General features: G+C 39.8%; 1 protein-coding gene across 7 annotated transcripts in view; it reads left to right on the top strand.

Moving 5' to 3' along the window:
- The window catches only part of COA1 (cytochrome c oxidase assembly factor 1), a 102113-nt gene that overhangs the window by 51446 nt on the left and 25709 nt on the right, over nucleotides 1-24958 (top strand). Inside the window, exons 1-2 of one of the 7 annotated variants that reach the window (XM_027123996.1) lie at nucleotides 7500-7785; nucleotides 8271-8388. The exons of 5 other annotated variants lie outside the window; for them this stretch is intronic. In XM_027123996.1, the coding sequence (XP_026979797.1) occupies nucleotides 8350-8388 (39 nt within the window). In that variant the 5' untranslated portion in view covers nucleotides 7500-7785; nucleotides 8271-8349. Of the gene's footprint in view, nucleotides 1-7499; nucleotides 7786-8151; nucleotides 8389-24958 lie in introns of those variants that run through there. One more of the 7 variants, XM_027123995.1, reaches the window with a different exon arrangement.

Here is a 24958-nt window from a genome sequence, read left to right as displayed (position 1 = left end):
ACGTCTGAGGCTAGGTTGGAAAAGGCAATTTAGCCGCCACCTTGCTTTCAGGGGCACTCGCACTTGGATCTCTGTGCTGCCATGCAAGATGTCCTGCTATGCTGAAGCTTCCATGCTGTGAAGAAAGCCCAGGACACAAGAGAGGCCATATGTAGGTGCTCTAGTTGACAGCTCCAGCTGAGATTCTAGATGACAGTAGCATCAACAGTCATACACGCAAGTGAAAATTTCCCCAGATGACTCCCACCCCCAGCCATTGAGACACCCCTAGTTGTTGAGTCTTCTTAGTTGTAGCCTCTACCTTTGTGCCCTGTCCGAATTCTTGACCTCCAGATTTCATGTATGATAAAATCGTTTTTCAAGCCACTACATTTGGTGTACTTTGTGATGTAGCAGTAGTGACTGGAATGAAAAACTGGGCAAATTATTTGACTTTTGTGTCCCTTTCGTTTCTATCTTTAAACTGCTGATGGTAATAATAGCATTCCTTCAGAGAAATGAGTTAATTATGTAAAGCATTTAGTAAAGTACTTGGCACACAGTAAGGGTTCATTAAATGTTAGCTATTAATTAAGGGAAATCCATTAGACACTAAGTGTTTGGGGGGGGCATTGTCAAATAAGAAATAGTGAGCTCAGCTTGACTTTATTAATGAAATGTTCATTGTGATATGTAAAAAGGAAAAAGAATGAAGCTTTTCCTGAATTTGAATTTTTTTCCCACATTTGAGGGGATGAGGTTCTGGTAATTGTTCTCAAGAATATCAGCAGGGATGGTCAGGACATGTCCTCAGAATAAGCCTAGCTTTCCTTACTTACCTATTTAGAGCTGTCATCTGTGAATTAGATAAAGTGCTATTTATATCATTGCCTTTGAGCACCTTCTGGAATAACAGATTCTGTGTGTTTACTGGGTAGAGTGATTAGAGTAGAACTTTAAAAAATCATCCTAAAATGACTATTTTCAGACTTTTAAGTGATATGGAGAAGAAATCAGTGTCTACATCACCACGTATAAAATCATTGTCATAGGTCTTTAAGAATGTATACGATCATGATAAGTCTTGATCTTCATCTTCCTGTTGTGAAAGAATTCTAGTTATTTCACTCTTTCTGTATTAGTTAATACCTGTCACCATATTTTGGTCGACTGTATGTTCAAACACAGAGATTAAAATATCAGTCTTTTTGTTTTAGAAAATGTACTTCTCTAAAAATGTTGACTTTAGGCTAGCTATGTGTGATGTGCTTTCTTCCAGCTCCCGTTAAGCTACGCACATAGTCCCATAACAGCACCAAAGAGTTAAGTAGCAATCAACTGTTTCTTAGTTTTAGAGGCATTTCCACTAACTACTTACTACATTGAGGTTGGAGTAGACTGAGAAAGCCTTAGTGGTGTATTTATGCTTTGACTTCTAACACAGGAGAATAAAATGAGATGAGGAGGAGAAGTTAGAAAGAGGCTTTTGATCTATTCCCATTGTTCACTCATACTTCCAAGATGAAGGTTACCATGAATGACTGTTGGAAGCCTGTTTCCTTCATGTTCTGTATTTCATGACATATTACAAGCCAGTTAACTTGACTAGAGATTCCTCTGTCTCCCCCCACTCTCAGCTCCTCCAAACTACCTTCAGCACCATTCTTTGTGTATCCATTCATAGACTAACATTTCCAATATGTAGTATGGAAGAGAATGAAAGGAAACTTAGGATATTGCTTTCCAGGGATGCGATGCAGCTGTAGAAGTGGTGTTAAGAGGAAACCTGCAAGAGTTGTGCCTTAGAGTTTCAGATTAGCATTTATTTTTTCTGTTAAAAGACAAACTGCAGCATGTTCCTGATGTTATAGTAACAAAATTCTCCTCATAATATGAGAGAATCATGGAAGATCCTAGATCAGTCCAGCATAGTTGTACTGTCTGCCGAGTATTATAAATGGAGCCATGGCCTGTGTGCATCAGCCTGTACACACAAAACCTGACCAAATTCAAGATGTGAGCAAAATTTCACCATCCAATGGATAGTGACGGGAATCAAGGGTGATCTGTATACTCTGCCATTTAAAAATTGTACATTTTCTTTTTTCAAAGATAATAATCTTTATGGAAATTATGAAAGAAATCTGTAGCATAAAAGAAGGGAACCATTACCCAAAGATGATGAGGGAAGGCTTAAGAATCATTCTGTATGATTTATTATGGTATACAGAAGATATTTGTGGAAATGTAAGATTTTATTCTTAGCAAGAGAGCAAAAAAATGACCTCTATGAAATCAGAACAAAAAGTCATAAGAAAAAATCAGAATGAGATTTTAAGAGGAGCTGAAATGATTTTAAGAGGAGCTAAAAATAAACAAAAAACCTGAAAATGCAATAGCAGGATAAAAATCTGCAATGGCAGTTGTAAAGAGCAGAGCTAATCCTGTGGAAAGTGGAATCCTATATTGAGTATTTGAGATTGTCCAGAATAAGGAGAAAATGATGACAGGGAAGTGAAGTGACGAGGGTAAAGACGACAGATATTGAGGACAGAGAGAGGAGAATAAGGTATTTCTAAGGGAGAGATCAGAATAAATGTAACAAAAGAGAAAAATAAAAGTAGAAGAAAACTTTCTTGAGGTAACAAGGTTCTGAATCTGCAGGTCCAAAGTGTAGGCTTCATTGTGTTCTGGGTAAAAGTAATGAAAATAAATCCCCACCTGTCTGAATTCTGGTAACACTTACAATTTTTAAAGAAAAGAATTCATAGATTAAAAAATAAATAGGTTACTCTAATCGTACAGTGGTCAGTCTTACTTCACTGCAGATTTCTTTTTATTTATCCTGTAATGGATTCATTGGGCTTCTTAAAGCTATGATTTGGTGATTTCATTAGTTCTGGAAAAATCTTAGCCATTTTCTCACCTGCCATTCTCTTGTTCTTCAATTTCTTCAGTTTCTTTTGAAACTCCAATTAAATATAGATTGGACTTTCTCATGTATTCTTCACATTTCTTACCCTCTGTCATGCATTCATCATCTTTTTGTCTCTCTGTTCTGAATTCTATATGGTTGCTTCCAGTGATGTGCTGTTAAACTGGTTCTCCGGGGGAAAAAAAGCCCTGATTTGTAGCAGTTGTTGATTTCCATAGTGTAAATATTCACAAGGGCAGTTTCAGGCAACCAGCATGACTTCACTGAGGCAGAGTTAGAAGGAGCTGCACATAACTGGCTTTCACAGGCTGGTTCAGGCCAGCTCTAGCATAGCTCTAGGCTTTTCTCCTGTCTTCCCATTTACTAAATATCTTTTAAGTTGAATCTAATCTGCTTTTAAACCTCTCTATTCAGTTCTTAATTGGGGTTATTTTATTTTTAATTCTTGACTTTCTATTTTTTTTCTATTTTCAAACTGTGTCACTGTGTATAGTTTTCACTTCTCTGCTAAAAACTCCAACTTGTCTTTTGTTTATCCTATCACAGAAAACACAATTATTTTTTTGTCTGCATCTGATATTTCCAATTTCTCAAGTTATCTCCTGACCACTTTTTCCTGTCTGTTGTTTCTGCTTATTCTTATTCCTGTTTAGCTTCCTGTGTATTCCATTATCCTCGACTGGGCCCTCGATAGTACATTTGAAAAATTATTTAAGACTATTTTTAGGCCCACAGCGTAGGAACTTAGAAAATTTGCATTTGCTTCTGACAGACACTTTGGGAGTATTCTAATCCGGGATGGGTTATAAACCAAGTTTAAAGTTTGAGAAAAGCAGTTTGATCCTAGTTTGATCCTAGGTTATAATCTGCTTCAGATTTCAGATTCTTATTTAAGGATGTAGCCCTTTGGGATTCCAGCTTATCGTGGGGAGGATCTTAGGTGAGATGGCCCTCAGTTTTATTTCTGTATCTGTCCCCCTGAGAATCAATCAAAACAAAGGTTCTAATTTTCCAAGATCAGCAAGGACCCTTTAGAGGAAATGTGGCTTCAGAATTTGTTTTCCATGCTGACTTTTCATTCCCATTTCACTTTTTAAAAAATTGTGGTAAAATATATGTAACATAAAATTTACCATTTTAACTATTTTTAAGTGTGTAGTTCAGTGGCATTAAGTATATTCACATTGTTGTGCAAACAGCACCACTATCCATCTCCAGAACTTTTTCATCATCCCAAACTGAAACCGTACCCATTAAACAATATCCTCCTTACCCCATTCACCCCAGCCCTTGGTAACTGCTGTTCTGCATTGTGTGAATTTGACTATTCTAGGTACCTCATATTAGTAGAATCATGTAATAATTGTCTTTTTGTGTCTGGCTTATTTCACTTAGCATAATGTCTTCAAGGTTCATGTTATAACATGTATCAGAATTTCACTCCTTTTTAAGACTGAATAATATTCCTCTGTGTGTGTGTGTGTGTGTGTGTGTACACACACCACATTTTGATTAGCAGTTCATCCATTGATTGGAAACTTTGATTGTTTCCACTTTTGGCTGTTGTTTATTATGCTGCTCTGAACATGGGTGTACAAATATCTGAGTCCTTGCTTTCATTTCTTTTGGGTATATACCCAGGAGTGGAATTGCTGGATCATATAGTAGTTCTATTTTTAATTTTTTGAGGAATCAATAATACTATTTTCCACAGCAGCTGCCCCATTTTACATTTCCACCAGCAATCACAAGGGTTCCAGTTTCTCCACATCTTTTTTTTTTTTTAATAACCATTTTAATGGGTGTGAAGTGGTATCTCATTGTGATTTTGATTTGCATTTCCCCAGTGATTAGTGATGTTGAGCATCCTTTCATGTGCTTATTGACTGGTCCTATATCTTCTCTGGAGAAATGTCTATTCAAGTCCTTAGCCCATTTTTGAATTTGCCCAGTTTTTGTTTAGTATTAGGAGTTATTTGTTTCTAGATATGAATTCCTTATCAGATATATGATTTGTAAATATTTTCTCCAATGCCTGTTTTTTTTTTTTTTTTTTTTGCGGTACACAGGCCTCTCACTGTCGTGGCCTCTCCCGCTGCGGAGCACAGGCTCCGGACGCGCAGGCTCAGCGGCCATGGCTCACGGGCCCAGCTGCTCCGCAACACGTGGGATCCTCCCAGACCGGGGCACGAACCCGTGTCCCCTGCATTGGCAGGCGGACTCTCAGCCACTGCGCCACTAGGGAAGCCCCCGTAGGTTACCTTTTTATTCTGTTGATAGTGTCCTTTTATGCACAAAAGTTTAAAATTTTGATGTAGTCCAATTTATCTTTTTTTTTCTTTTGTTGCCTGTGTTTTTAGTGGCATAGCCAAGAAATCATTGCCAAATTCAGTGTCATGGAGCTTTCTCCCTATGCTTTTGAAGAGTTTTATAGTGTTAGTTCTTGCATGTAGGTCTTTGATCCATTGTGAGTTAGTTCTTGTATATGGTGTAAGGTAAATGTCCACCTTCATTTTTTTTTCTTTGCATGTAAATGTTTAGTTTTCCCAGCACCATTTGTTGAAATCCCCTCTTAGTTTTGACTTGATAAATTCTTACTGTCTTCTTATTTTTCAGTACTTTCGAAAGATGTTTTTCAGTGCCTTTGAAAGATGTTTTTAAAGTACTTTTACAGATTATTGTTTCCAACAGGATGTATAAAACATATTTCACCATTGTATTGGAAATAGGAAAATTCATTAATGTTTTAAATCAATTTGAATGAGAATACAAGTGATACCCTAAACCCTATAAAACATGTGGAGGGATATAGCCCCCATCCTTAGCTTTTAAATACTGTTTGGTTGCAATTTTGCACTTTTCATGGGAAAAAGGTACAGCTTATCAGCATATGTATTTTTTAATAACCAAATAATTCATTAGTCTAAATCTCATCTTCTTAGGTTATAAAACTTACTTAGAATTGAATTACTAGTGAGAGAAACAAAGATGTAATTTTCTGCCAAGACTATGGGAATCATGAAAGCATTCCCATCTCCTTTTAGTGGTTATACGTGTTCCCCCCAATCACGAGTAAGGATTAGAGCCTATATTTTAATATGTCACCTATTTAATCATGTTTAATTGGGTGGATGGAGGGGCAACCTCCCTATTTAAAAATTTTTAGTAACGTAGTAAATGTTAATCATACCTCTTCAGATGATACACTGCTAATATTTCATTTTATTTCTTTTAGAAATTTCTTCTTTGTTCATGAATAGGCAAGTACAGGATTTCCAAAAGGGAGAGCTAGAAGCAGTCAGTATTCATAGGTAGTAATTTTCAGAGATCTGTTGAGGGGCTCTTAATATTAAAGGAATGAGCAAAGCAGTGCATTAATGATTTTAGTTGGATGTTTATTAACATTTGGCTTTGTTTAAATTCATTATAGGATTCTTTGATAAGATTTTTCATGTAAATCTTCTTGAACTATGTACCAATAGCACTTTTACAATACGAATTAGGATGGATTTACACTTAATCTTACAGTAGTTTTCTACTTGCCTCCTTGAGCAGGGGAGAAAGAGATGGTGTTACAATATAGTGAATGTACTTACTTATTCTGTAGCCTGGCAGGGTATTTGTGCTTGTGGATGTCATGTATTATGTGTGTTGGGGAAGAAATAAAACATGAAGGGCTATTCTTGTATAGAGGGTATCTATGAAAAATGCAGAGTGTAGTATTGGTTGAAAAATAAACTTGGCTAATGACCTTTAACTTTTAAAATTACCTTCAACCAAGACATTTTATCAGTTTATCAACAGTTTTGACATACCTAACACTTGTGCCATGGTTCAGCTATGCAGAGAGCACAGTCTGGGCTGGAATGAGAGTGGTCACGGGAAGTCTGCCCTTACAAGTCCTGAAGATAAGCCCTGATACTGAGTTGGGCATATTTATTCCCTCAGTGACTAGCTCAATAAAGCCTATTCATTAAGGAATCTTGTCGTTGACTCAGGTCCACTTGTCACAAATCATACTCTCCAATTTTAGGATTACATCAGGCTGAAATCATGGACAAAGCATGTTGCTAGGTTCATTCTTTCATAACACAAGGAGTGGCTTATTATCAAATTGCCCACAGCAATTTGATCGTCAGCAGTTTTACATGTTTAGGGTGATTACTCCAACACTTCCTTAAAGCTATTGAGATTTATAAAGGCCTTTAACTTTTGGAACAAGAAAGAAATAGTCTTTGATGTATATTAAATGCTTCCCACTTGCCACACATTGTATTATATTGAATCCAACACAAGTAACATACAATTTCTCCTTGCAGGTAAACAGAGTCTTCTTAGGAAGGTACAATACATAAAAGAGAAGAAAAGTTCACTCTGAGCTGAATTTTTTTTTTTTTTTTTTTTTTGGCGGTACTCGGGCCTCTCACTGCTGTGGCCTCTCCCGTTGCGGAGCACAGGCTCTGGACGCGCAGGCTCAGTGGCCATGGCTCACGGGCCCAGCCGCCCCGCGGCTTGTGGGATCTTCCCGAACCAGGGCACGGACCCACGTCCCCTGCATCGGCAGGCGGACTCTCAACCACTGCGCCACCAGGGAAGTCCCTGAGCTGAATTTTAAGAATAGTTTTGATTTTTATCAGAGACCATCTTAGTCATTGAAAATTTCTAATCTATAAAAGAGCAGTGGCAGAACTGTTTGGGTGGGGGAAGATGAAGACATTTAAAAATTCTATTTAAGAAGCCATTATTGATCCTCTTCTTTATTTCAGAAACTCTGATGGTCAGTCAGTCACGAAGATCTGATTATACCCCCAAGATACTCAAAGTATAGGAGGATAAGGGCAACTCAAAGCTATTAACACATTGCTTTTATGGTATAATCGTCATTATTCTTCATAACAGTACTGTTTGGGCTTTACAGCTGGGGTAACAAAGGCCCAGAGAGATTAAACGAAGAATGGAGTGTGTATTTAGCCCCACTCCTGTGTTTCTGCAGTGTCTTCGTGAGATGCCAACTGAGTGAGAATTGGATAAGCTGTGTAGAGTAGCACAAGAACCCGTGTGGGACCTTTAAAATATATCCTGTATCGATCTTAGAGTCACATTGCTAGGATAAAATGGCGAAGCAAAACCATTTAGTAATTTGATAAGACTGAAGACATTAGATATTTACTTTTTTTTATTATCCAAAAGATTATTTGTTAAGTGCATAATACGTGTCACACATTGTATTCATTGACTGTTCTGTTTGGTTCTGCTGTCACTCTTAGTAATTTAAACATGCTTAATGCAGATTTATAAGTACAGTTAAGCACGAAGATCCAGAAAAAAGTAATTTACTCTGCCTCTCATCTTTCAGAAGGAGTCATTGTGAACATTTTGGTTTATTTCCTTGTTATTTTTTATCCATAAAAAATAAGTCCTGTTTTATTGAGACCATGCAGCATATACATGATGGAATTCTATTATGCTTTTATGTAAGTATTTTCCCCTCACAATAAAAATAGTTAATATTTCTTATTTACTGTATTTTTGGCACAGAGCTAATATATAATTATTTTATATTTTAAAAATGTTTTCTATATTTAAAAAATATGTACTATTCAATACATGCAAAAGAATCTATGTGTCACATATGTAAGTTACGGGTTTTTGTGAACTGATCACCCAGTGTAAGAACACATGAGAACCAACACTATTGAAGAATGGCAAAATACGCCACTTTGGCATAAGGATTATTGTGGGCTAAAGGCAATTGAAAAAAGGTGCAAGAAGGGTGCTCTGACTACCCCGCCCCTGCCCTGCCCCCGCCCCATTCTTCCTGAAAGCAGGAGATAAAACTGGCAAGTGTAAGGTGCTCTGCCTACCATACCAGGAGGAAGCACTCTTATCACTAGAGCCGGGAGTTGAGACTAAGTATTCTGTGCAAACAAACCTTGTAAAAATAACTCCTGTCTGTCTCTGGTCTTTTCCACAGTTGCCTCTCCTTGTTCACCTAATATATAAGCACTTAGGTTTTGCCAGTTCTTTGGGTCTTCATTTTCTTGTGGACGCTTACATGTACATGAAAAAATAAAATGTGTATGCTTTTCTCCTTTTAATCTGTCTGAAGTCAGTTTAATTCTCAGGCCCAGCTGGAGACCCTAATAGGGTAGAGGTCACGTTTTACAAAACTCCACTACCATTCTACCCTCTAACCTCCGCATCAGAAATACTGCTATCTTCAATTTTGTTTATCATTTCTTTGCCTTTTTAAAACGTTTTAAAAACCACAAATTTATGTATCCCTAAGCAATATATAGTATAGTTTTGCTTATTTTTGAGGTTTTACAAAAAAGTTATCATGTGTTCTTGTTTTTTTTTTTGTTTGTTTCTACATGTTGTCGCCTTTAATGGTAGGTCATTCATTTTTATTATTGTCTAATATTCCTTTCTGCTAATACATCATCATATGTTTATTTATTTGCCTTTCTGTGAGCATCCGAATTGTTTCCAGATTTTTGCTATTTTGAGCAGTGCTGCTATTATTGGGTTTTAGGATACGTGAATGCTGAATTTTACATGATATCCAAAATTGTGATTCAAAGTGGTTGTACCAGTTTACATTCCATCAGCAGTATATGAGTGTTGCCAATGATCTCCATCCTTGCTAACACTTTCCATTTTCCCGCTTCTTAATTTTTGCCATTCTGATGGATATACAGTGCTAGTCTATGGTCTTAGTTTACATTTCCCTGAAAACTAATGAGACTAAATACTTTTTCATGTTTACTGCCATAAGTCTTCTGTGAAATGTCTGTTTATATTTCTTGCTCATTTTTTCTTTTGGGTTGTTTGTTCTTTTTTTATTGGTTTGTAGGATTTACTTATATGTTCTGGATACTTTTCTTGGGTGGTTAGGGTTTAAGAGTTATTTTCTCCGCGTTTAAACTTGTGTAAGTTTTGTTTGAATGTCTGTTTTCAGTTCCTTTGGGTACACACCTAGGAGTGTAGTTGCTGGGTCATATGGTAACTCTATGTTTAACATTTGGAGAAACTACCAAGCTATTTTCCACAGCAGCTTCACCTTTTTATATTTCCACTAGCAGTGTATGAGAGTTTCAGTTTCTCTACACCCTTACCAGCATTTGTCATTATCTGTCTTGTTTTTTTTTTGAAGTGTATTTGACGTACAGCATTCTGTAAACTTAAGGTGTACAACATACTGATTTGATACATTTATATATTAATAATATGAGTGCCATTGTAGCAATGTTTAACACCTTTGTCACATCACATAATTATCATTTCTTTAAGTTGTTGGATAATTAAGAGCTACTCTCTTAGCAAGTTTGATCAATATTGTCTATATTTACTATACTGTGCATTAGATATCTAGGGCTTATTTGCTACTGTTGCAAGTTTGTGCCCTTAAGCAAGGTAGTCTGTCCTATTCTGTAACCCCCAATCCCCTGGTAACCACCAGTTTACTCTCTGTTGCTTAGAGTTTGGCTTTTTTAGATTCCACATATAAGTGATGTCATACAGTATTTGTCTAATTTGTCTTTTTCTGTCTGGTTTATCTCACTTAGCATATTGTCCTCAAGGTCTGTCTATATTGTCACAAATGGCAGGGTGTCCTTTCTCGTGGCTGAATAATATTCCATTGTGTGTTTATGGTATATATACATACGTACATACATACCGTATCTTCTTTATCCATTCATCTGTTGACAAGCATTTAGGTTGTTTTCCTATCTTGGCTATATTGAATAATACTTCAATAAACATGGGAGTGCATATATCTCGTCAGTAACCTGTTTTCATTTCTTTGGGTATATGCCCAGAAGTGGAGTTGCTGGATCTTATGGTAATTCTATTTTTAATTTTTTGAGGAAATTCCATATTGTTTTCTGCAGCGGCTAAACCAATTTACATTCTCACCAACAGTGTACAAGGGTTCCCTTTTCTTCACATCCTCACCAACACTTGTTATCTCTTGTCTTCTTGATGATAGCAGTTTTAACAGGTGTGAGATGATATCTCATTGTGGTTTTGATTTGCATTTCTCCGATTATTAGTAATGTTGAGCATCTTTTTATGTACATGTTGGCCATTTGCATGTCTTCTTTGGAAAAATGTTTGGTTCCCCTGCCCTTTTTTTTTTTTTGCGGTACGCGGGCCTCTCACTGTTGTGGCCTCTCCTGTTGCGGAGCACAGGCTCTGGACGCGCAGGCTCAGCGGCCATGGCTCACGGGCCTTGCTGCTCCGCAGCATGTGGGATCTTCCCGGACCGGGGCATGATCCTGTGTCCCCTGCATCGGCAGGCGGACTCTCAACCACTGCGTCACCAGGGAAGCCCCCCCCGCCCATTTTTTAATTGGATTTAAAAAATTGAATTGTATGAGTTCTTTATATATTTTTGCTATTAACCCCTTATCTGAAATATGGCTTGCAAAAGGTTTCTCCCATTGTGTAGGTTGCTTTTTCATTTTGTTGATTGTTTCTTTTGCTGTGCAGAAGCTTTTAAGTGTGATGTAGTCCCACTTGCTGATTTTTGGTTTTGTTGTTTGTGCTTTTGGTATCATATCTAAAAAATCATCAGCAAGACTCATGTTGAGGAGCTTCTTCCCTCTGTTCTCTTCTAGGAGTTTTGTGGTATCATGTCTTATGTTAAAGTCTTTGATCCATTTCGAGTTAGTTTTTTGTGAATGGTGTAAGGTAGGGGTCCACTTTCCATTTTTTGTTCTGCATGTGTTTATCCAGTTTCCCAACACCATTTGTTGAGGAGACTATGCTTTCCCCATTGGGTGTATTGGCTCCCTTATTGAATATCAGTTGGCTGTATTTGTGGGGGCTTACTTAATTCTGGGCTCTATCCTGTTCCACTGGCCTATGTGTCTATTTTAATGCCAAACGATACTGTTTTAATTACTATTGATTAGCAGTACAGTTTGAAATCAGGAAGTGTGATACCTCTGTTTTTTTCCTTCTTTCTCAGGATTACTTTGGCTATTTGAGGTCTTTTGTGCTTCCCTACAAATTTTAGGATTGTTTGTTATATTTCTGTGAAGAATGTCGTTGGGATTTTGATAGGGCTGTGTTGAATGTATAGATGGCTCTGGGTAGTATGGATATTTCACAATATTAAGTCTTCCTATTTATAAATATGGGATCCTTTTCCATTTATTTGTTTCTTCTTTGCTTTATTTCAACAAGGTGTTGTAGTTTTGTTTCCTTGGTTAAACTTATCCCTAGGTACTTTATTATTTGTGATGGTATTGTGAATAGAATAATTTTCTTTATTTCTTTTCAGATGTTTGATTTTTCATAACTACAGTTGCTTCTGTGTGTTGATTTTTATACCCTTCAATTTTACTGAATTTGTTGATTAGTTCCAGCAGTTTTAGCCTTGAGTCTTTGGGATTTTCTACATAAAAAAATTATATCATCTGCAAATAATGACAATTTTACTTCTTCAATTCTGATTTGGATGCCTTGTATTTCTTTTTCTTGCCTAATTGCTCTGGCTAGGTCTCTCAGTACCATGTGGAATAGGACTGGTAATAGCTGGCATCCTTGTCTTATTCCTGATTTTAGAGGAAACGCTTTCAGGTTTTCTCTGTTGAGTATGATGTTAGCTGTGGGTCTGTTATGTATGGCCTTTATTATGTTGAAGTTATGTTCCTTCTACACCCAATCTGCTGAGGGTGTTTATCATGAAAGGGTGTTATGTTTTGTCAAATGCTTTTTCTGCATCTGTCAAGATGATCCTATGATTATCTATTAATGTGATGTATTACATTTATTGATTTGTGAATGGTGAACCATCTTTGCATCCCAGGAATAAATCCCAGTTAGTCATGGTATATAATCCTTTTAAAATGTGTTCTTAAATTCAGTTTGCTAATATTTTGTTAAGCATTTTTACATCTCTATTCATCAGGGATATTGGTCTTTAGTTTTCTTTTTTTGTAGTGTCACTATCAGACTTTGGAATCAGGGTGATGCTGGTCTGGTGGAATGAATTTCGATATTTTCCATCCTCTTAAACTTTTCGGAGGAATTTGAGAAAGAGTGGCATTAATTTTTCTTTAGATATTTGATAGAATTTACCAGTGAAGTGGTCTGGTCCTGGGGTTTTCTGTGTTGGAAGATTTCTGATTACTTATGGGTAATCTCTTTACTCATGGGTTTGTTCAGGTTTTTTCTTTCTTCCTGATTCATTCTTGGTAGATGTGTGTTTCTGGGAGCTTCTATTTCTTCTAGGTTATCTAATCTTTTGGCATATAATTGTTCATAGTAATCTTTATGATCCTCTGTATTTCTGTAGTATCAGTGTAATGTTTCCTCTTTCATTTCTAATTTTATTTAGAGTCTTCTTGCTCTCTTTCATTTTTTTTTTAGTCTAGCTAAAGGTTTGTCAGTTTTGTTTATCTTTTCAAGAAACCACCTCATAATTTTGTTGAGCCTTTCTATTTTTTTCCTGGTCTCAGTTTCATCAATTTCTTTTCTGATCTTTGCTCTTTTCTCCCTTCTGCTAACATTGAACTTAGTTTGTTCTTCTTTTTGTAATTCCCTGAAATATAAAGTTAGGTTGTTTATTTGAGACCTTTATTTTAAATATAGGTGTTTATTATTATCTTCCTCTCTTGCTCTCTTCCTTTGTTAATTGATTATTTTCCATGGTGGTATGCTTTGGCTCCCTTTTTTAAGAAGAGAAAAAAATCTTTTGTGTATGTATGTAGGTTTTTGCTTTATGATTTCCACAAGACTTTCATAATACATCTTATAGATATAACAGTCTAAAGTTACTGCAATTTAATTTCAATCACATACCAAAAAACTACCCTTTTACTCCCCCTACATTTTATGGGGTTTTTTTTTGGTCACAATTTATATCTTATCATATTGTATATCCATTAACAAATTGTTGTAGCTATAGTACTTCTTCCCTTTAACCTTTATACTAGAGTTAAGTGATTAACATACCACTATGTTGGAGTTTTCTGAATTTGACTACTTAACTTTTATATTTTCATATGTTTTCATGTTATTATTTAGTGTACTTACTTTTTTTTTTTTTTGCGGTACGCGGGCCTCTCACTGTTGTGGCCTCTCCCATTGCGGAGCACAGGCTCCGGACGCGCAGGCTTAGCAGCCATGGCTCACGGACCCAGCCGCTCCGCGGCATGTGGGATCTTCCCGGACCGGGGCACGAACCCATGTGCCCTGCATTGGCAGGTGGACTCTCAACCACTGCGCCACCAGGGAAGCCCCTAGTGTACTTACTTTTTAGCTTGAAGATCTTTTTTTTTTTTTTTTTTGCGTTACGCGGGCCTCTCACTGCTGTGGCCTCTCCCGTTGCAGAGCACAGGCTGCAGACGCGCAGGCTCAGTGGCCATGGCTCACGGGCCCAGCCGCTCCGCATCATGTGGGATCCTCCCAGACCGGGGCACGAACCCGTGTCCCCTGCATCGGCAGGTGGACTCTCAATCACTGCACCAACAGGGAAGCCCCGAAGATCTTCTTTTAACATTTTTGGTAAGGCAGGTCTAGTGATAATGAATTCCCTCCTTTTTTTTTTTTTTGTCTGGGAATCTTTTTCTCTCTCCTTCATTTCTTAAGGAGCACTTTGCTAGATAATGGATTCTTGGTTGGCATTGTTTTCTTTCAGCACTTTGAATATATCATCCTACTCTCTCCCAGCCTGTAAGGTTTCTGCTAGAAGCCCACTGATAGTGTGAGGAGGGTTCCCTTGTAAGTTACAAGCTTCTTTTCTCTTGCTGCTCTTGAGGTTCTCTGTCTCTTAAGTTTGAAAGTTATAATGTATCCTGGAGAAGTTATCTTTGGATTGAATTGTTCAGAGATCTATGAGCTTCAAGAACTTAGATGTCCAAATCTCTCCCCATTTTGGGCAGTTCTCCGCCACTATTTCTTTAAACAAGCTTTCTGCCTTTTCTCTGTTTCTTCTTCTGGGACTCCCATAATGCATATTTCTCCCATAATGTTTATTTCTTCTAATGGTGTCCCATAAGTTCTGTAGGCTTTCTTCATTCCTTTTCATTCTTTTTTCTTTTTGTTTCTCTGATTGGATAATTTCAAATGACCTGTCTTTGAGTTCATTGATTGTTTTTTCTGTTTGATCTAGTCTGCTGTTGAAGCTCTCTATTGAATTCTTCAGTTCAGTGATTGTATTCTTCAGCTCCAAAATTTGTTTGGTACTTTCTTATGTTTTCTGTCTTTTTGTTATACTTCTCATTTTGTTCTTGTATTGTTTTCCTGATTTCATTAAATTGTTTATCTGTGTTCTCTTGTAGCTCTCTGACCATCTTTATAACAGATTTTTGAATTCTTTGTCAGGCAGTTCGTCTGTCTCCGTTTTGGGGAGAGGTCAGTTACTGGAAATTTACTGATTTTTTTGTGGTGTCAGTTTTCCTTGTTTCTTTCTGGTTGCTGTAGGCATCTGTGTATTTGAGGAAGCAGTCACTTCTAGACTTTATGGACTGACTTCACTAAGGAAAGACCTTCACCTGCACGTGGCGGCCCACTGGACTGCGCTGTAAACCTGGGTCTAGTGGTGCAGGGTGCCAAGTGTACGGGTGTGTGGCACCTACAGGCCCCACGGGTGCATGGTATCTTGTCAGTTCAAGCAGCAGGAATCCACTACACTGACAACTGTGTGATCCTTGGTGAGAGCCAGAGGCGGTCCATAGTGTCTGCAAGGGCTCTTGAGGTCCTCAGCTGTGTCTGGAGGTCCAGCGGCTATGTACCAGGACAGGCAGTGGTGGTGGCCAGAGCTGGTGCCACATGCCTGGCTGCGAGGGCTGCTGCAGGTGCCTGTGTGGGCAGGATTGGCTGCAGATGCATGTGCAGTGGCGAGGTCAGAGGTTCAGTAGCAGGGTCAGGGGCCGACTCTAGGAGACCTGGCTGTTAGGGTTGACTTGTGAGTCTGTAGGAGCTAGCCATGGGGCATGCATGGTTTTGGAGCCAGTATCTGGAATCAAGGCTGGTGAGCATAGAGGTGTGGCTGCTGGGACTGTCTTGGGCACACGTGAGGTGCAGGCCAGTGACAGGAGTTGGGGCTTGCTCTGGGTGCCTGAGCAGCTCTGGGGACCTGGGCTGTCACCATACACTCGTGTGGCTTCAGGGGCTTGCTGCAGGCATGTGCATGGCGTTGGAGGCCTGTGATGGGAGTTGGCGCCAGTGGCCTGCGGGGGCTGGCTGCCAGCATGTGCAGCTGTGCAGACCAGTGACAAGAGTCCGAGTCTTATGTGGGCCTTAGCTGTTGGTGTGCACATGTGTGGCTGCAAGGGCCATAGGGGCAGGCACATCCGTGGGGGTCAGCTGCAGGGGTCTAGGCTGGTGTCTTGTTTGCACGCAGCTGCAGCAGCCTGAGTTGGCTGCAGGTGAGGATCCCGGGCTCAAGTGGGAAGTTGTGGGGAAGGAATGGGGAGGGACTCCAGCCCTGTTGTCAAAGTGAAAACCTGTGGGTGAAAATCTCAGAGGTGAAATCTGCAGGGGGTCTACAGCAGGCTGTGCTGCCTTTTGGTTTCTTCAGCTGTGAAACCTACTGGGGTCCTCTGTGGAGCAGTCTGCTGGGGTGTGCAGTGAGGTCCTCAGTGATGAAGGCTGCCAGCCCTGCAGTGTCCACCAGGCCTGTTGCTGGTGAAAGCTGCTGGGATCCTCTGCAGAGCAGGCCACTGGGAACTGTGTTACTCCTGCCACATGGCTGATATTGGTAGCCCCGGCCCTCCTTCCTGTTCCGAGCTCTCTCTCCATACGTGTCAGCTTTGCTTGTCTCTGGTGGGGTGAAACTGCAGCAGGTCCTGTGTGCCATGCCTCGGAAGGCTGGGGAAGCTAGTCACTCACCTGCTTTCCTTTTCCTAGCAAGGAGAACTGTCTCGCATGGGGGAGTTCCCTCTTGGCACTGAGCAGTGCCGGCCTGGGGGATGGGCTGGTGAAGGCAAAGTCAAACTTTCTTCTTACCTTTTCTGTTTAGTTATCCTCAGGCTTTTTTACCCACTATGTTGCGGATGCTCCTTAAGTGGATTCCTGAGCTCTCCAGGAGCGATTTTCATTCACGGATAGCTGTCTGATCGTTATTTGTTGGGAGATGGAGGCTGGGGCCTCTTTACTCTGCCTTATTGGTGATGACATCCTGTGTTGTGTGTTTTTTACCTGCCCCCCCCCCCCACCTTTGGGGAGGAAAAATATTTTATGCACAGAGAATTATTCAGTGTGCAATATTTGGGATCCAGACTTCTCTTGCCCAATATGGTGTTTCTAAGGTTTATTCTCACTTGTTCATTTTCATTGATGTACTGTGTGTCATTGTGTGAACATACAACAGTTGTTTTGTTCTCCATTCCGTCATTGAGGATATTCTTATTTGGGGCCTATTATAAATAACATGGCTAGGGACATCTTCTGTGTGCTTTTTGTTGTATGTACGTATGTATGTTTTTCTATATATCTTGGAGTGGGATTTCTGGGTTATTGGGTATGTACGTGTACCCTTTAATAGATATTGTCAAACAGTAGCTTATGGTGCTTTTACTAACTTATACTCCAGCAGCAGTATATGAGAGTTCTCGTTTCTTTGTGGAGATGCATGTAAAGCTCTCACATGTTTAGTAATTATGTGGTACCTATTTTTGTTTTTATGATGATGACTCCCAGGTACCTTACTTAGGCACTTGGATTGGTTCTATCCACCGCAGTAGGGAATGCAGGAAGGGGAGAGCTGGCACGGCAGAGGGGAAGGTAGGGGAAGGAGCTCACTTGGGGATATGTGTAAGTGTTTAATAGAGGTTCAGTTTAAGCACAGAAGGGATGCCTGGCCTAGATACAGAGATTTGGGAATCATCTTAGTAGACCCAAATTCAAGTCATTGAATAAGATCTTAGGTGAAGATTGGGATGGGGACGGAAGTTGGGGGTGGAAGTGGGGACATAATGTGTATTAGCTTGCTATGGCTGTCACGGCAAAATACAACAGACCGGGTGGCTTAAACAACAGAAGTTTATTTCCTCACAATTCTAGAGGTGTCATCAATTTTGGTTTCTTCTGAGACCTCTCTCCTTTGCTTGAAGATGGCCATCTTCTCCCTTTGTCTTCACGTGGTCCTTTCTCTGTTTGCCCACATGTCTCTGTGCAGATTTCCTCTTATAAGGACACCAGTCATAATTGGATTAGGGCCTACCCTAAAGACCTCGCTGTAACTTAATTACCTCTTTAAAGACCTTATTTTCAAATACAGTTACATTCTGAGATACTGGGTATTAGGGCTTCAACATATGAATTTTGTGGTGAGTGGAGAGGGAGGCAGTTCAGCCCGTAACATAGAATAAGGGAGAATATAGGACAGGTAGAGGACTACAGATTGCGATTGCAGTAAGGAACTTAAGAGGACTGGCCAGAGAAGTAAAAGGAAAATAGGTAGAGGGTTGAGTCAAATAAAGGGAGGGTTTCAGGGATGGTAGAGTCAACCACAAGCCTCCCAGATTCTAAATCTAGTCACTGATACCGAATTGTTTTACTTTTCTAAATTCTTTTTCTAAATGGAGACTTTCAGTAGAAATGCTGAAGTAAATGTTTAATAGGGTTTGCCTTACTCATACTCACTTGAAAAATAGTTACGGATCAGAGTCTATTATATGAAGTTTTGGATGCCAGAACATACTGAATATATTGTTGCTGTGTTTTCACATCTTTAAGAGAATGGCCTTGAAACGTATTTTGTTCAAACAGATGAGACATCGTGAAATTTAGAAATCCTAGTTTACTACTTAAAGCTTATTCTACAAGACTCTTGTATCATTTCTGAATTCTAACTGCATTGTAGTTTAGAATGCTCAAAATATTTGTGAGGAGGTTTAAGGATAATGATAAATTCTGTGAAATCACTCTGCTACGTGCCGTGTCCTTCAGCCTTGTTATTGTGCTTCATATCGGACATCTGTTCACTTCTTTGCATCTCCACTGCCACCAGCTAGTCCAGCTGCCATCACCTTTGGTGTGGACTACCACAGAAGACTTTTAACTGGACTTCCTGCTTCCTTCTTGCCCTTTCTAGAGAAACCAAAAAAAAAAACCCAAAACAAAAAACCAAGCCAGAGTGTGTCATCCCCTGATTGAAATCTTCAGCAGTTTCTCATTATACCTGGAATTAAATTCAAACTCAACACCATACCCTGTAAAGATCTGTGTGGTGAAGACCCTGCCTGCCCTCATTTACCACACTAGCCTGCTTTCTGCTGCTTGAACAGACCAAGCCGCTGGCTGCTTTAGGGCCTTAGCCTGGTTTACTTGCCCTTCCCTGGGTTTTCAGATTCAGTCTCAACTCAGATCTTGGCAGAGAGGCTTTCCCTCACTCCACAGCTAAAACTGCTCTTTCCCCCTTTCACTTTCTAGCATGCCACATGTATGTATGTGTATGTAAGTAGGTGAGTAGGTTAGTTTTGTAAGCAACTGCAAAATCGTCCTCCAGAGTGGATGTACACTCCCACCGGCAGTGGTTGCTCCACATCCAGCATTTAGTGTTGTGTTATGGATTTTAGCAGTTCTGATAGGTGCCTAATGGTATCTCATTGTTTTAATTTGTAATTTCCGAATAACATTTGACATTGAGTATCTTGTCATATGCTTATGTCATCTTTATGTCTTTGTTGAACTGTTCACACTTTTTGCCCATTTTTAATTAGGTGATTCATTTTCTTATTGTGTTCTTATTGAGTTTTATGAGTTCTTTGTATATTTTGGATAAAAGTCCTTTATCAGATACGTCTTCTGCAAATATTTTCTCCTAGTCTGTGGCTTGTCTTCTCAGTCTCTGAACACTCTATTTTTTCCAAAGTATTTATCACTAACTAAAACAGTCTTATTGTTTGTCTCCTCCCACTACAGTGTAAAATCCATGAACAACTAACTGTCTTGTTCTCTTCTGTATTTCCAGTGCACAACATGGTGCCTGGTATTTTGGATGCAGTTGACAAATATTTGTTGACTGAATGGATAACAACTGTTAACGTTTCTAGTTTGTTTTAGTCTTACTGAAAATGGCATTAAGCTGATTTAAGTTCTCCCATCTTATTTAAAACTCTGTCAAAATGTTACCATTTTAGGGCTTCCCTGGTGGTGCAGTGGTTGAGGGTCCGCCTGCCGATTCAGGGGACACGGGTTCGTGCACCAGTCCGGGAAGATCCCACATGCCGCGGAGCGGCTGGGCCCATGCGCCATGGCCGCTGAGCCTGCGCGTCCGGAGCCTTTGCTCTGCGACGGGAGAGGCCACAGCAGTGAGAGGCCCATGTACCGCAAAAAAAAAAAATTACCATTTTAATCTTCAAAATTAAGGATAATAGCCACTTGTAGTAGTATGAGATGAATTTCCACAGTGGTTCAGATTAATTGGTTTAAGATACATAATTACTGATCTACACTTGCTTTACCCTCTCAAGAGTTGTACAGATTTATTCTCCAGGAAGTAGTCACAGGATTGGGTGGTGAGAACAGGAGAAACAAAGCCTTACAAAGCCTTATGGGATGAATGCTGCCTGTTAAACACTGGAAAATCTCACTGTGTTCAAATATGTATACATGCATACACACACACATACACACACACACACACACACACACACACACGTTGAATCTTGCAAGGTTAAAAAAATTATGCAGATTCCCTGTTGTTGATTGCTTTTTGTTGACTGGATTTGTAAAAGATGGAAAATGATATGTTGGTCTCCTACTGTGGTTGTTTCCAATTTTTAAAATATGTTTTCTTTAGTTGTTTTTAGCTGTATATTTTAGTGTTATGTTGTTTGCCATTAATTTTTATAACTATTATATTTTTGTCTATTTTTATCCCAATTAATGCTTTTTGCCTTGAATTCTACTCTGAATGTTTCCACTCTGCTTTGTTCTTGTATGCATATGCCAAGTCTTCCATTTTTAAGCCTTTCATTGCTTTTTAAACTTTTGCTCTTAAAAGTGACATATTTGAAGGAGTTGTTTTTTTAAAAAATCCTTTTAGAAAAGCTTTTTATTTATTTATTTTTGGCTGTGTTGGGTATTTGTTGCTGCACGCGGGCCATCTCTAGTTGCAGTGAGCGGGGGCTACCCTTCATTGCGGTGCGCAGGCTTCTCGTTGCAGTGGCTTCTCTTGTTGCGGAGCACGGGCTCTAGGTGCATGGGCTTCAGTAGTTGTGGCGTGCAGGCTTTAGAGCGCAGGCTCAGTAGTTGTGGCACACGGGCTTAGTTGCTCCGCAGCATGTGGGGTCTTCCTAGACCAGGGCTTGAACCCCTGTTCCCTGCATTGGCAGGCGGATTCTTAACCACTGGGCCACAAGGTGAGTCCCTAGAAAAGCTTTTAAAAGATGTTTTGGTTTTCTGTTGCTGCGTAACACACCATCTCAAGTAGCTTTAAACTTAGAACCATTTTGTTAAGTCTCATGATGTGTGGTTGCAGCAGCTGGATGGTTCTTCTGTTCCATGGTTATTCTGCTGGTACTGTAGTCATGTGGTGGCTCACTTAGACTGGAATGTCCATGAAGGATGGCTGGGCTCAACTGGGATCTTGGAACCGTGGGGCATGTGTGTCTGTCTATCTACTATCTATGCTATCATTTAGTCTCAGTCCTCTCCCTTACCAAGTGGCCTCTTCACTTACTCTTTTTATGTGATCTCTATAGCAGGGCAGGGTAACCACACTTCTTAGATGACAGCTTGGAACTCCCAAGAGTGCTAGTGGAAGGCCAGGCCTCCTTCAAGCTGAGGCATGGAACTGCCACAGCATCAGTTTGGCCTCATTCTGTTGGCTGAAATGAGTCCTAGTGCCAGCCCAGGTTCATGTGAGAGGGTGTAAACACCAGGAGGTGTGGTTCACTGAGGGACAAATTGGGAACCTACCTACCACAATATGAGAGTTTAAATCCTTCAGGTTTTTTTTTTTTTTTTTTTGCAGTACGCGGGCCTCTCACTGTTGTGGCCTCTCCCGTTGCGGAGCACAGGCTCCGGACGCGCAGGCTCAGCGGCCACAGCTCATGGGCCTAGCCGCTCTGCGGCATGTGGGATCTTCCTGGACTGGGGCACGAACCCATGTCCCCTGCATCGGCAGGCGGACTCTCAACTACTGCACCACCAGGGAAGCCCTGGATTTATCTTTTGATGAAATGTAGTATATCTTAACTAATGTTTCAGGAAGGCTCTGTAGATTATAATACCTGAGTTCTTTCCAAATTTATAATGCCTTCCTCTGTCTTCACACAGTTTGATTGGTTATGGAGTTGTTTTGGGGTTTTTTTGGGGAGTGGGGTGGGGAGGGGGCTTGAGGGATCTTAGTTCCCCGACCAGGGATCGAACCCTGGTCCTCGGCAGTGAAAGCACCAACTCCTAACCACTGGACCGCCAGGGAATTCCCGGTTACAGTGTTTCTGGATCACATTCTGTGCTTCTCAGGAGTTTATTGTTACTATTCCATTGTCTTTGGGAATTCATTGTCCTTTATGGGTATACCTTTTTAGGGCACTGGATTCTTCTTTTTGTTTAAATTTTTTTTCATGTAAAGTTTTTGCCAGTGAGGGATGGCAAATGGATCTGGAACACGGTGTGTGTGCAGTTTTGTCTTTTTTCAACTCTGTCAAGTGTTCTTCTAGTATGATTTTGTTTTGTCTCTTCTTCCATTTAACAGCTATTACAGTGATCAGGTTTGGTAGATCTTAATTCTATAAAATTGGCATTTGTCATTTTCTCTATTTTTGCTCTTTCATTCCACATTATGGGAAAACGTCTTGAATGTAACTTCCTCATTATGAATTCAGCTTTTCTGCCATGTTAATTCTGCTGTTTTTCTCCAATGCTAATGGCAGGTCTGCTGTTGCATTTTCAGGTTTCCTTGAAATCTCCTTATCTGAGTTTTTCCCATTTCCTTCTTAGCATGATGTCTCTTTATTCCTGTTGTACTTGGTTCTTACAGGCAGTGTCTTTCAGTAACTAATTATATGTCTAGATCAATGCTCCTTTCCATATTATTTTATTTCTTGGAGTGAATTGTTGCCACTGCCAGTCCTGTGTCTACTTACTGTGGGGTTGTACTGATAAGGATTGTAGTCTCGGAATGGATATAGAAAAAGAACTTCCGGATGGGGTAGGGAGAGTGGCTGTCAGGACTCACCCACTCTGGGGCTGGCTGCCTGTTTCCTGATTGCTACAAACCCAGAAACTTTGGGCTAGGGGTGGAGAGAGGCGAAGGGCTGCTGCACCCTCTTCCCATGCACTTCCTGGCAACTGTGCTCTTACCCTTCAGAGGCGGGGCTGCAGTTGGCCACTGGAGTGTGTCTCTGTCTTCATTCACACTGTAATTAGTGGAAATTTCTCCCAGATTTGAGTAAATTGTTATTGTTCAAAGTAGGCTCTACTTTCTGTCTTTTCTTGTGTGTGTCTTTGTAGGTGTTTTGTTTGTTTGTTTGTTTTTTACAATTAACTGCCTTTATTTAAACTATATTTTTTAAATTTTATTTAATTTATTTTTTATACAGCAGGTTCTTATTAGTTATCTATTTTATACATATTAGTGTATATATGTCAATCCCAATCTCCCAATTCATCCCACCACCATCCCCTGCCCTCAACATTCTTAACTCAGCTTAACCAAGGGGGAAAGCTGACTCCTGCCAGGGTGCTTGCCTGGGATTATCCTGAATTCAGAATAGAGATTATTCCTCTAGAAGCCTTTGGTTATTCTAAGACTCCAGGGCCCAAACTGGTAAGCTGGCACTAATGTTTCTATGCTTAAGTTTTTAAATGCTTACCTTCTTAGTCTTTTAATTTGGGGGAAGGGGCTTCAACAACAGAAATTTATTTTCTCACAGTTCTGGAGACTGGGAGTTGGAGACCAGGGTGTTGGCAGGTTGGTTTCTTCTGAGGCCTCTCTCCTTGGCTTGCAGGTGGTCTCGTTCTTCCCATGGTTTTCTCTGTGCACCTGCATCCCTGGCGTCTCTTCCTCTTCATATGAGGACACTAGTCATAATGGATTAGAGCTCTACCCTACTGGCCTCATTTTAACATAATCACCTTTTTTTTTTTCATTTTTACTGAGGTATAATTGACAAATAAAATTGTAAGATATTTAAAGTATACAACTGGTGATTTGATATACATAACGTAAACACTGTGAAAGGATTCCCTCTAATGAGTTAGTTAACAAATCCATCCCTTAACATTTATTTATTTTTGGTGAGAACATTTATGTCCTTTTAGTTTTTAAAAAATCTTTTATCACATTTACTTGCATGCTGTTATACTTTTGGGTTTTGTTATTAGCCTTTTTTGTCTCCCTTATCTCAAATATAATACATTTCATTCTTTTAAAGTTTAGCCCTGTTTTATTTCTTTTGTGCTATTCCTACTTCTTAAATTCTGTTTTTTCCTCTATTGGTCTTTTTGGCTTTATTCCTTCCTTATTCTTTCAGTCTAATTTTAATTCTTACTGCCTTAATTTTTTCATGTCTGTTTTCTTAAGCCTGATTCTCTCCCCTCCTCTGCCCTCCCTCCCCGTCATGGTTTCATTTTATAAAGGCTGGAAGGATGTGTAGTCCTTAAGAGTGGCAGTAGCTGTGGGCAGTGTCATTCAACAAATAGGGAAGACCTCTCTCTCCTTCTCCTTCTGAGTGGATTTTATGTCTCTTTGTTCTGTCTTGACCCCTGAAATTATGACTTGGGGATACAGTGGCACCTGTGAACTTTTGGAGTGGCTTTTGGACAGCGCGTATCACTTGTATGAGAAGCTGATTGTTCTGAAATCTGTGGTCTGTAATGTGTATTTCGTCACTCAGTGGAAAGACCAGGGCCTCCGGTGTCAGACAGATGCATGTCATAGCTTTGGTGTGGAATAGCTTCGTGACCCTGAGCTGCTCCTCTGGTGATTCTGATGTGCACAGAGGTTGAGACTGCACCACGGTACTGCTTCTACTCTTCCTAGGTCAGATCCTGCCTGTGGCTGGAACCCTCAGGGGAGCTTCTGTTCATCGCCCTAGTGATATTCTGTAGACCTCCTTCATCTGGTCGGGG

Source organism: Aethalodelphis obliquidens, unplaced genomic scaffold, assembly GCF_003676395.1.
Source record: "Aethalodelphis obliquidens isolate GAN/ISIS:26980383/991018 unplaced genomic scaffold, ASM367639v1 scaffold27, whole genome shotgun sequence".
NCBI lineage: Eukaryota > Metazoa > Chordata > Mammalia > Artiodactyla > Delphinidae > Aethalodelphis > Aethalodelphis obliquidens.
The sequence above is the reverse complement of the archived record's forward strand: the minus strand, read 5'-3'. Positions and strand labels throughout refer to the sequence as shown.